Genomic DNA, 12,563 nt, shown 5'->3' with positions numbered 1-12,563 from the left:
AAGGAGTACGTGACCTGTCCCAGGCCACCCAGGGTGCTGCAGGCAGACAGGAGTGTTAGGTGGTGGCTGTCCGTGGGCAGAGCTAAAAGTCCTAGGGCAAATGGCCTTGTGCAGCAGGTAGGAAAATGAGAAGGTAGATGGGGTATTTTAACTTTTCCTTGTAATTGTAAATCATCTCCTGATTGTTGTGTGTGTGATGGACTGTTGGGTTCCACACACACCACCCCCCAAACCCTTAGAGCTGTCAGTACGGTGCTGCTCCAATCCCACTTTCTCTCCATTGTCTTTCAGTGAGAGGAGGTGCCAGCTGTGGGTGAGGTGAGACGGAAGAGTAGACCCCAGGCCTGGGTTTGAACTTGCTTTCAATCATCTCTGTATAGGATTAGCTCTTCTCCATCTCCCCTTCCTCTCCCTCATTTGCTGGGTGCCTGGAACTGCACCCTGTGTTTGCATGTGAGCAAAGCTGCAATTGTGTTCCCACATCCATAGAGTTAGCTAAGACTATATCCCAGACTCTCTTCTTTCTCCCTGTATCCTTGCTTTACAGAAGACATGCCCACCATCCCACTGAAAGCCCCACAGAGCTTTTTCTCCTTTTCACTGTTACTAAGTTTCCCTAAAGATCCTAACCCTAAAGATCAGTCAGGGTATGGTGACCTTCACAATTTAACAGTCTGTGGGGCAATTCTCCTTTTGACCTTGTCTTTGTCTTTTGGTCTTTCTGTCAGAAAAAAAATCTAGTGATTAGGTCTCAGTCCTCCACCCTCTGAGAGCCCTAAGGGAGACAGAGGTGGGCACAAGGTTTTGCGTTAGTAACATACTTCCTGCCCTCCTCCGAAATGGTCATTGCTGGAGGATTCTGGAGCCCTCTGAACATACAAGTCAGGACTTAAATATACTAAAGATAAAAAAAATAGTATGAATGTTCAGGTTAGAATCACTTACCAGTCAGATCCAGGAGTTTCTTCCTTTGATGTATGTCCCCTGTGGGTAAAACTCTTGCCTCTGCTTTTCCCAGCCAGATGAAGAAGTAGTTTTCCTGCACAAGAATCTGCCTGCTTTGGTCTTCTAAGGATAGGCAGGGTCCTATCCTTCTAGCTGGCTCCATAATATGGTCTGCTTCCGTATGAAATCATGCTAAGGCTGAGCCAGTGGTAACATAAATAAAATCAGGCTTGTATCTTGGTTACCACAGGAAAATTTCTAGTTATTTCGCTGAACAAAGGGGAAAAATGAAAGCTCTGTCTTGTTTGTAATTCTGGACAAGCACCCTAAAAGATGTGCTCTGTCTGGAGTTCCCTTTTCTGTTCTTCTCCACAGACCAAATCAAAATAGGAAATTTTATTTGTGTGCAATAGCTGGCTTTTTTAAATCAATGGGGTTAATTATTCTCTATTAGAGCTAGAGTGGGCTCTGATTTCCAGTCCTGTTAGTCCTGTTAGTCTACTGAACAAGTGCAGCAGTTATGGGCAGTTTCTCTTAATATTTTGCTAACAGGTTTTCTTTGTTCTTTACTGGAATTTATATTTTAAAATAGTGAGCCCTTTAAGAACTGAGATCAGAGAATCCATGAACGTAGTTGTGAAAGGTCTGCTTGCATGAGACCTACATTTTTGCCTGCCTTTTACATCCATAAATATTCTTTGCTTATTTGGGAATGAAATAGTTTGTGATGGATATTGATCATAGTCTCTTGGTCACATTTTTAGTACACGTTAAGCTCCGTTACTCTTTCAAAGAGTGAGAAAGGTAACATGCATATAATAGCAAATACACATGTGAATAATTAGTATGTCTATGACCGAAGCAAAATTCCAAATTTCTTTTGGAGTAAGAACATCTCCTTGAAATCATGTGGCCTTTCTAAATAAAATTAAAACCAAGGCCATTAACATGCTACAGAATATTCCTCTAATGCCCATTATAGTGTGCTCTTCCAAAAATAATTTTGTCCAGCCATGAATCCCAGCTCCCAAAATCTTTACCACTTTTTAACCCTCACATTCCAAAAGATCCTTGTGATTTTTGAATGCACAATGAGTTTCTTGCTCTGTCCTTCAAAGAAGATCCAAAGTAGAATATTTTAGAACAGTATTTTGCCTCAGTTTTTCCACCGTTGTCCTTGCTGGAAGTCATTTGCAGCTGGCTGTTAAAGCATAGTAAAATAATCATTCAGAGTCCATACCACACATTGGAATTGAGTTATGTTACTTTGCTATTTGCCTCATTGCAGGTGGTTGCAAATGAACCCTGGGATTTCTTTTGTGCTTTTTTTCTTTTCTCCCTCCCCCCCCCTCCCTTAACTGGAATATATGCAATGTAGGAGGTCTAAATAGGAGTCTGTTCCAGGGGCATCCCAAAGAGATGTTTTTACCATCCATTTAAATATATAAGTACAGAGTGCAAGAAAGCACCAGGTTGGTCACTGGAATCATATTTTGTGTATCCCTAAATATATTTTACATACCTCCTCTATAATAACAGCCCAAGGCTTCTCAAGTACGCAGGCCAATCCCAGTTTAGCTGTTCCGTGGATAGGACTCCAGGCTGGGCTGCTCCTGCGAAGGCTCAGTTTGAGAAAGGAAAAAGTGAAGCGAAGTGAACCTGGGAACCAGGGACTGGTGTGGTGTTCTTGAAGGGTGAGAAATGGTAGCTGCAGAAGGGGGCTGTGCATCCCATGGCATCTGCTGCCGTAGCCCCCAGCTCTGGGGGCAGCCCACCTGGCTTCCCAGGCTTCTGCCTAGGCAAGGGGGCAGGAGGGCAGCGGCTGCTTTGCTGTCCCCATCAGCTTGTTGTCTGAGGTGGTTTCGCACGTTGACTGGGCCCAGCATCGAAGCATATGCAGTTCTCTGCAGCAAACTAGGAGGCTGTCGGAGTGTGATATTTACGAGCCACAACTTTTCCTTACAGTTACTTTAAAGGATTGCAAATGCGACCACATATATCCTTCACAAAGTCTTTTGAATTTAAAAGCGTATAGAGAAGCTATGAAGCTACTGTCAGTTTTGAGTAGGAATGCACAGACAATACCTTTAAATGTCAGTTCTACTTTTTTATTATTTAATTATTACTTTCAGTTGACGAAATTGATTCTGTGTAGATGTAACCTTCCTAAGAGCCAGAGCTGTAGTTTCTTGCATGCTTACATTTTTACCGAGTTAATTCCTCAGGCTGCACAAAAGAATCAATGAAAACATAGATGCCTGATGACCCAAGAGGCGAGAAAGGAGCTGGCCAATCAATTAGTCAAATTGACATTGGCCTTCCCAATAGCATCCTGGCAGATTGTGCCTTCACTAAGCCAGACATAAACAGCATGGCAAGCTCAAAAATATAACCCATCTTGATGCCAAATATGGACCTTGAGGCTACTGATGCATGCAAAATCATTTGTTTAACTACTGGCTGACATGTTTCTAATGAGACAGACAGTGAGTTGCTGTAAACTGAATGTGGTTTTGCCTTCAGTGGCTCAACTTTTTGCTGGCACCTAGAGGGCAGAAAAACCTCTGTGGTCATCTTTCATTGAACTTGGCATTTAGGGTTTTATCTAGATATTCACATAAAAGTTACTTAGCCCATTTGTTTACCATCACAATTTTAGTTTCTGGATTGATAGTATAACTTGCATAGTGCCTCCAGCTATTCGCTCTCAAGTATAACCTCCCAGGTGTGGCTGCAGTTCATGAAGATATATCTAAGCTAGTTTTAAACTAACTAGCTCAGGTACTGATTACACTATCGCTGGAGTAGCTTGATTTCAGCATTAACTGCTCCTTTAATCTCTCTAGCTCCTAAGAGGAACCTGCTGCAGCTGCCCTCTGAGCAGTACCTGAGCTACCTAAATCAAAGACCACTTGAAAATGTCAAAATGGATGCAATCACACCTACACCCAGGCAACTATGATGTAGATATACCCAAAAAGAGATCGGTGTGTCAGATAGGAGTAAAAGAAGTTGCTCAGTATGTGGAGTTTCTTTGTGAGACAGAAGTCTTAGCAAAGTGGGTGCATGTGATGAGAAAATACTTAGATGAATATTTGTTGATTTATTGTTCAGTATTTACGTTGCAATAGCTCCAGGATGGGCTTCCATCATGCTGCATGCTACACAAAACTGTAAATCATGTCAGCCTCTTCCTCCAAAAGTTTTCAAGCTTAAAAAGCCAAAATCACAAACAGAGTACTATTTCTGGTGGGGTACATGCACCTCTGGTGAAGGCACTTTGCCAGACTTCTGTGAGATACATAAATATATGCCAGGTACTACACAAGTGTGTTGGCCTGAGAGCTGCTTTTCTCAGTAAGTTGAGCACAGAAAGTTGGAGTATTAAGCTGTATGTTGGTCTTGTCACGTTAAGTTCTTTTTCCAGAGAAAAAGAAAAGGCTCATCTGTCAGTTAGACTGCAGATAGAAATTCCTGTGTCTTTGACCATTTCTCTCCTGACAAGGGAATAAATTGCTCCTTTAATTCAAAGCCTTCAGACCACCGAGAAGCATGGAGAATGTGTTGGCTTCATTCTAGTCGAATAGTGCAGGGATAACAGTAATAATTGTTAAGGCAACACATTTCTGGCTCTCCATTCCTCTGGTAGGGGACATCAAGAATGACCAGAGAAACGGTTGCCACCTGGAAAAAATCCAGTGAGAGGATTTCCAAGTAGTCATGAGATGCTTCAGTAATACATGCTGCTGGATCCCAGCCACCACTACTGAGATATTAGAGACTGATGGCTGGGTCACAGTAGCAAACTGTAGTACATAAAGCACTGGGCTAGTGAGTCAAAAAATGCAGGGGAAAAAATATTGGCATATTGCTTAGTGAATGAAAGAATTTTAATGCTCCCATTGAAAACTGCTGTTTGTTCTTTCAGATCCAGCGAATTCAGCTCCATCTATTCTAGATGGGTTTGACCACCGTAAAGCCATGGCAGGACAGCGAGTGGAGCTGCCTTGCAAAGCATCAGGGCACCCCGCACCAAAGTATCGTTGGCTGAAGGACAACGTTCCCTGGGAGCCTGACAGCAGGTTTCGGCAGACAGTTACAGGCCTGCTGATTGAGAACACGCGTCCCTCGGACTCAGGCAACTACGTCTGCGAGGTGTGGAACAACTATGGGACTGCTGAGATGATAGGGCGACTGTATGTAAAACGTAAGTCCTGGACTGAGTTAAGCTCTCGGGCCGCTTCTTGCCTGGGTGTTTGCATGAGGAAGATGTTGCTGTATCTTGCTGTACCTTCTGTTTTGTTACTTTACCTTAGCAATGCCTAAACTTCTCAAAGTTGTGGAACAACAGAAAGTAGGCTCTGTGGAGATGAGTTTGCTGGACAATTGAGCGATCAGAAGTGCAAATAGATGCAATTTATAACGTAGCTATATAATTTATCACATGGAGGATATGTAATTTAGAAGCTTGAATTGGATGCTTAAAAAGAAATTGCAAATGTTCTCATGAATAAAGCTGCCAAACTCTCATTGCCATGACTCATGCTGTTCGGTAATATTGAATACTCATACCTCCCCTCAGCTGAGTATTCATGTGTGAATATACTGAATGTTTCACAAATTCTACAAAGATAATTATTACTCAGAAGCACTGCACTGGAAAAGTGTTATTCTTCTATTGTTAAAAAAAAATTATTTCCTGGAATAGAAATAATGCTTTGTGAACTAACATTTCCACCTATACAGCATGACTGGCAAACTGAAAAGGGAGAAGTTTGTGAACAGTTCAGGCCATAAAAATGTCTTCACAAATAATTACACATAATGTATTTGGGCAAAATAAAATGGAGATCAAATATCAGTAATTCGTGAATTATAACGGAGGACCTTTGCTTCTAAATGTATTCATAAAAATTAGCTGAATTCAGTCTGCGTTGTATGATACAAAGTCAAAACTTCCAGAGACATGATGTAATGGTATCACTAGTGATACCAAGAGTATCCCCAGTGCCTGGTGATACATTTTACTTACGGACTCAGGGGTCAAACAGCCAGTAGATATCTTCTGGATCAGGTTGGCAGGAAGCAACAGCTGGGCGAAGGAGTTTTACCCTGCTCTGCAAGGGAGGATGTGGTTCACTTTCTTGCATCACCATGGCTCTGAGATGTTGGTGGTGCACTTCAGTGTGTCTGTTTTGTTTAATGGGTCATTGGCAGTTTTGAGCCTTTGTGGCCTTTTGGATAGGAAACATGGAGATGTTCAGTAACTTGTAACATGCATATGAGCACAGATTAACTGTTGCTCTGGACCACTGTAGAGGAAAGGACTGTTACATACATGTTTGTGATCCAGAACGACTGAGGCCGCTGACCTGTGTGTTTTTTTCCAGGCCTCTGTTCCCAATGGGCCACTAAAGATTTATTCCATATGTGTGTTATAAAATGTTCTGTAAAGTGAATGAGTTAGCTGAGGAAATTTTTATGTATAAGTATGTGTATCCATGTGTGTGTATGCATGCAAGCTGGTAAAAAAATAATTAGGTTGGTATGTATTAAGTATCAGAGATGGTATTGCTGTTGATAGTAGTCCCTTATCTTTATTAGGAAGTCAAATCAAAATATGCAAAGCATGAGATGAGATCTGCATTCAGTAATGCCTGTAACTGTTAGGTGGCAGGATAAAGACTGTTATCCTTGCATTTAAAGATTATTTATCCTTGCAGTTTTTTCAACACTGTTCATCCTACTTTTTTACAATACAAAACTTGCATTACCTACGTCCTACTCTTTTTTTAAGGCTGATTTGAAAATACTGTAGTCTTCCCTTGTTGAAGCAGAAAATTTAGTGAGCCCACACACAGAAACACTTACACGTGGAGAGATCCTACAGATGTCTATCTGTGCACCTATATTAGCATTTTGGTGTGGATCTGCCACTCTTAAAAGCTAATCTCCTGGTTACTGACATTTACTGCACTTGTTCGCATCAGGGAGTGGTTTTGAAGTATGTGAAGTGGATTCCTTTTGTAGGAAATTAAACCAGAAGATGAGCTTCAGGAATGCACCTAATTCATCAGTTCAAATGTCCACACTGAACTAATCTGAAATAACGTCCTATCCTCCCAAAACATGTGTAGTGCCATTGTTAGGCCCTCAGCACTGACAGTGTTACTCAGTAGATCTGCTCCTACTGTTCATTTAGGCATGGTCTAGAGGATTATATCACATGTTAAGTAGGTTATCACTATAGATCTATGTTTTGTGTCATGGATGTTGGTGGTCAAAATGCTTGGCCACCACAGAGAGCAAACAGTCATCTGTTGTTTGCTTGTGTGGTTTTTTTCAGAAGTGTATGGCTGTGATTTTTATCGTTCTCCTTAATTGAGAATTAATTTGTTCCTTGCACATAAATGCATGTGCGTACTTAATGTTCTCTGTTTCCCTTTCCCTCTCCCTTATTTTGATTTAAATCTTCAGAACCACTAAAAGCCACGATTAGCCCACGGAAAGTAAAAAGCAGTGTTGGTAGTCAAGTGTCCTTGTCCTGCAGTGTGACGGGAACTGAGGACCAGGAGCTCTCCTGGTATCGTAACGGTGAAATCATCAATCCTGGTAACAATGTCCGGATCACTGGCGTCAACCGGGAGAACCTTATTATGGATGGCATGGCCAAGAGTGATGGTGGAGCTTACCAGTGCTTTGTGCGCAAGGACAAGATGTCTGCTCAAGACTATGTTCAGGTGGTACTAGAAGGTCAGTCACTACCTGTTTAGCAATTCTGGTCTCCATAATATATACATCATCTTTGGTGTCGTTGTTGTAAAGTGAGGGATAGTGGACCCTAGACAGGAGAAGAGGGTACTCATGAACTGTCAGTGGGGTTTATTGTGCCCCACTCTAAGCAAAAACTAATGGAATGAAAAAATTGATTTTAAAACAAAAATCCCTCCTGAGCAGTCCTTCCAGTCTCTCTCTCTTTTTCTTTCTTTCTTTCTTTTTTTTTTTTTTTTTTTTTTTTTTTTTTTTTGTGGTGGTGCTGATTTTTGACATTAGTTTTCAGCAGGACATGAGAGAAGAGGTCTCTATTCAACTCCAAACATGTCTTTCTGGGCATGGCTTTTCTGGTTGGTGTATTAGCAGAAGGCTTGGACGTCACCTTAACTAAATGACACAACGTTCCACATGATAATCAAGTGAGGAAAGTAATCAATTTGTACGGAGCCAGTTCACTAATGAGGCTGTAGTGCAGTCATGGCATGGACACTATTTTTAGCGTCTTTATAGAAAAAGAAGAGATTACCTGCCTGGACCGAGTTACCTCGGCAACCATCTCCCGTGACTAAGAAAGCCTAAAGAGCATATTGATAATCTATCATGATGTCGAGAGAGTGCAGGTTATCAGAGAGCAACAGCAGGGAAGATTTCAAAGACACTCAGGTCTCACTGGGAAAATAATGTCTGCTTTCATCTCCAAAAAAAGCCTGTCACTTGAATTAATAAAAAAGAGGAGGAGGGGTGGCAGAGGTACATAGTGTACACACTCACAGATTTATTGCTCCTGTATCAACTTTCTTTCAGGATAAAAAAAGCTTTTGTTGTTGTTGTTGCTGTTGTTTTGTTTTCTGAGGGATGACAGTATCTAATACATAGCAAAGGAAAGGAAGAGAGTCAGAGATGAAAATAAATAAATAAATTAGAACTCTGTCACACAACCAATGGGACAGAAATGAAAGGGAGAGGGGGAAGAGGAGAAAATTATGAAATCAAATCAAATCAAGTGTTCCTCCAGGGACGCTGAGGTCTTTCAGCAGCCTGAGAGTGGCAGTGCCTTATGTTTTTGACTATGGGGCAAGCAAGGGAATTTTGCAGCCCTGTTTTTAGTTTTGCTATGACTCGGCGTGTTTCGTGGGGAGTCTTGCATACATCATGCCAGTTCCCTCAGTTTCCTGGGTGAGGTTAGACTGAAATTGCAATGTAAGAATTGTGATTCCCAGGGGGTCGTCATGGTTCAAGCCTCCCAAACATATGGGTAACACATAGCAGAGCGTACATGAAGAGGCAGTATACAGTATGCACAAACAGCGCATCACACAGATCATGAGACTTGTCCTGACACCCTCTGTCCTGTGTGATGCTGAAAGGAGTTGTCCTTAAAGGGCTTCATGTACAAGGTGAGTTTTCAAGTGTCTTTGGCTCCTCTCTAGGTAATGAGGTGCCTTTTCCTTCTGTTTCTTGCAGGCACTCATACTGTAGGAACACTGAAGTTAGTTAGCTTTCTTGCCACTTGGCTCTTTAAAACCAGACAGTAACCTACAGCACTGTTGTCTGAACTTCAGACTGGATTGCTTCCTGTGTTCTGCATACTGCTCTTGGTGTGTGGCCTTTTGCTCCCAATTACACTGAAATTCCTTTTAGATACAGCTTTGAAATTATGATTTTCAAAGGAGAACATGCATTGCATGATCTCAGAAAGAACTTCCTAACTAATAGCAGAGTGTCGGCACTCCTAAATGTTACCCTGCTGAACATTCCGGATAGGTGCTTATTTAGTCCTGCTCCCTACTTACAATCTCAAAGTTTCTGTCTCCATCCATTCTCTTTATTCACTTGCCTGGTAGAGGCTGAGTAAATTGTGACACAGATCACAAGAGAAAGCATTTGAATGCTCTCATTTCAGAGGAATATTTATCTGTAGCACAAAATGACCACAGAAAGAAATTGGCATCACTGCTGTTACTGACAATCTGTATTCAGAAAAGCTTAATTTAATACTTTTCTAAATGGGGTATTGTGGGTCAGGACTAAACTGCATTGGCACAGCTGTGTGAAATTAAGCCTATGCAAGTTATGCCTGGCTCTTGCCAAGAGGATTCATCCTTAGCTTTCCAAGGAGCTGAAATCTACCAGGAGAAGAAAAATTCAAAATGTGTTGAGGTTTTGCTGTATGTTTTTTGTGATGAACTGTGTATGGCTTTAACACTTTTCTGCAAGAACCTGGCAGTTCACATAGCTGTGCAGAGCCCTGGTCCATCTATTCAAGTGCTTTTCCTTCAGCAGAGTCAGTACCAGGTTTCTCAGAAGAAGACAGACACCTGCAGTAAGCAAAGGGTTATTTAAGTACTCTACTGCCAAAATTTGTTTCCCTCTCTCAATAATTAGAGTTACGTCCTGGAACACAATTTTTTGCACCGCTTCTAAAAAAGATCTTGGCTCATGTGATAGGCTCCAGGATAGAGGGAACAAGCTCTACACCATGTAAGTACTATTCTCCTGCTTTTCTTTCCCCTGGCAGATGGAACTCCCAAAATAATTTCTGCCTTCAGTGAGAAAGTGGTGAGTCCGGGAGAGCCAGTCTCCCTTATGTGCAACGTGAAGGGGACTCCTCTGCCTACGATCACTTGGACGCTGGATGAAGATCCCATTGTGAAGGATGGCAGTCATCGTATCAGCCAGATCATCACCTCCGAAGGCAACGTGGTCAGTTACCTGAATATCTCTAACACTCAGGTCCGAGATGGTGGAGTTTATCGCTGTACTGCCAACAACTCTGCTGGAGTCGTCCTGTACCAGGCTCGAATAAACGTAAGAGGTGCTTGTCAAATCAGCTCCTCAAAAAAACACACATAACTCATTGTAGTGAAGAAAAAGATTGTTGCATGTGATGAAATGAGTCTTGGAATGCCAAACCCAACTTACTGTTTTCTTCTCTTCCCCCCTCTCTTTTCCCACCCTGCCTCTCCAGCCCCATCTAGAAAGTGTATGGTACAGTTAAATGTTGGAAGAACCCTTTGGCTTGTGTTCTATAGTCTATTTTTCCTATACTCATCTCTTAGTTCAGTTTCTTTACTTTAGTCCTGCTGTGCATGGGGATTTTTCTTTTCCTTTCCTCCTTTACTTGTCCAACATTCATTGTAATTATTCCTGTATACAGAACTTAAGCTTGCATTTCTAGCTCTACATGGCATAATACCCATCCTCATGGTATTATACTTTATATACGTCAAAAAAAAAAGCTGACAGTGTTCTCATGAGTAACAGGATTCTAGCTTTGTATCAGTTTTGGTATTTCACATTAATTAAATCATCCTCAGCATTTTAATTTGTAATATAGCAAAGATTTTATCAGGCAAGTGTTGGATAATGCAAACATATACCCCCACATAATTAGTATGTATGCTGCAGGGTGAGGAAAAACTAGAGCATATAAAGATTAGGGAAACTGCTTAAGTAGCTCTTAAAAGCAAAAACTGTCAAATGCTAAGAAGTGTGCGAGCCGCATCTGTAAATGTTGTTAACATTTGTATATTCAGAAAAATTATAGGCATGTTTCCTCAAGCAAATGTGCCTTTAAATTGTTTTCAAGAGTTTCTTTTTACCTTTCTAGGGCCAGCAAGCATTCGACCAATGAAGAACATCACAGCAATAGCTGGACGGGACACCTACATCCACTGCCGTGTGATCGGCTACCCGTATTACTCCATCAAGTGGTACAAGAACTCTAACCTGCTACCATTTAACCATCGCCAAGTGGCATTTGAGAACAACGGGACACTGAAGCTTTCAGATGTGCAGAAGGAAGTAGATGAGGGTGAATACACGTGCAACGTCCTCGTTCAACCACAGCTGTCCACCAGCCAGAGTGTGCACGTGACAGTAAAAGGTGAGGTCAACTCAGAAAACTAGAGCCAAGCTAATGACTGTGTCTTTTATAGAAACACAGAATTGCACACATAGGATTGTGCTGGCACTTAGATAATGAGCATTTAAGAAGGTTAATCCAGATTTGTGGTTATTTTTAATGATGACATAGATGGTAGTCAGTCACTGTGTCTTGTTCTCTCCTGACTTTTAACCTCCTTCATTCAACTAGCAAAGTATTGCTTTCCAAGTGGAAGCCTTGCAGAAGCAAGCTTTCTATGAGCAGTTTTCACTACAACTAGGGCAGTAGATTAATGTTTTGTCACCTGAGTTTCACCAGTGACTGTTTCTCTGCTGGATGACAAAGTTCACATTTTCATTAGCCAGTGACTTTCCAGCTTTTAAAAAATAAGATAAGAATTTTAATGTATGTGTTTCTACCAATAAGCAGAGACAGGAGCTAAAAGCATTAACCTTGCTTTCCTCTTAAGTGTGCTTTTCTAAGTGTTCTTGATGCTTAGAAAGGTAGCACTGTAAATAAATGTGACTTGAAATTCTAATAGGATGCTTAAAATCTATTCAAATAGTCCCAAACAAGAATGTTCAGATGGACCTGAAAGACTTCAACAACAGATGAGAAAAGGAATTTTTTAGCATTGTGTTCTGACTATTCTGGTATTGGCAATATTCAGACCCATTCACAAGGACACAAAAGACAGAAAACCTGATTGCAGTAGCACCTAGTTTTGAGCAATGGGGCCACTAAATAGTGCACTTCATGTGAACCTGTAGGAAGAATTGAGGTATAATTTCACTGTTCCTGAAGTTCTTAGAAACCTTTCCTGGGCTTTTTTGGGGAGGGAGAGGAGAGAAAGGAAGGAGGGTTGATTTCTATATCTGTTCTCAGATAAGGTACAGAGGAGAACACTAAGCTAAAATGACTTTGTTACAGACAGCTGATCTTTTAACTCCTTTCTGTT

At 41.4% G+C, this 12,563-nt stretch overlaps 1 protein-coding gene across 1 annotated transcript in view; it reads left to right on the top strand.

The window, feature by feature from the left end:
- DSCAM (DS cell adhesion molecule) overlaps positions 1–12,563 on the top strand; it is a 408,129-nt gene that overhangs the window by 219,586 nt on the left and 175,980 nt on the right. The window contains exons 5-8 of the mRNA XM_072852157.1: positions 4,874–5,152; positions 7,423–7,698; positions 10,238–10,534; positions 11,330–11,605. Of these exons, the coding sequence (XP_072708258.1) occupies positions 4,874–5,152; positions 7,423–7,698; positions 10,238–10,534; positions 11,330–11,605 (1,128 nt within the window). The remainder of the gene's footprint in view (positions 1–4,873; positions 5,153–7,422; positions 7,699–10,237; positions 10,535–11,329; positions 11,606–12,563) is intronic.

This window comes from Ciconia boyciana, chromosome 1 (assembly GCF_034638445.1).
Source record: "Ciconia boyciana chromosome 1, ASM3463844v1, whole genome shotgun sequence".
Lineage (NCBI taxonomy): Eukaryota > Metazoa > Chordata > Aves > Ciconiiformes > Ciconiidae > Ciconia > Ciconia boyciana.
This window is presented reverse-complemented; position numbering and strand designations above follow the sequence as displayed.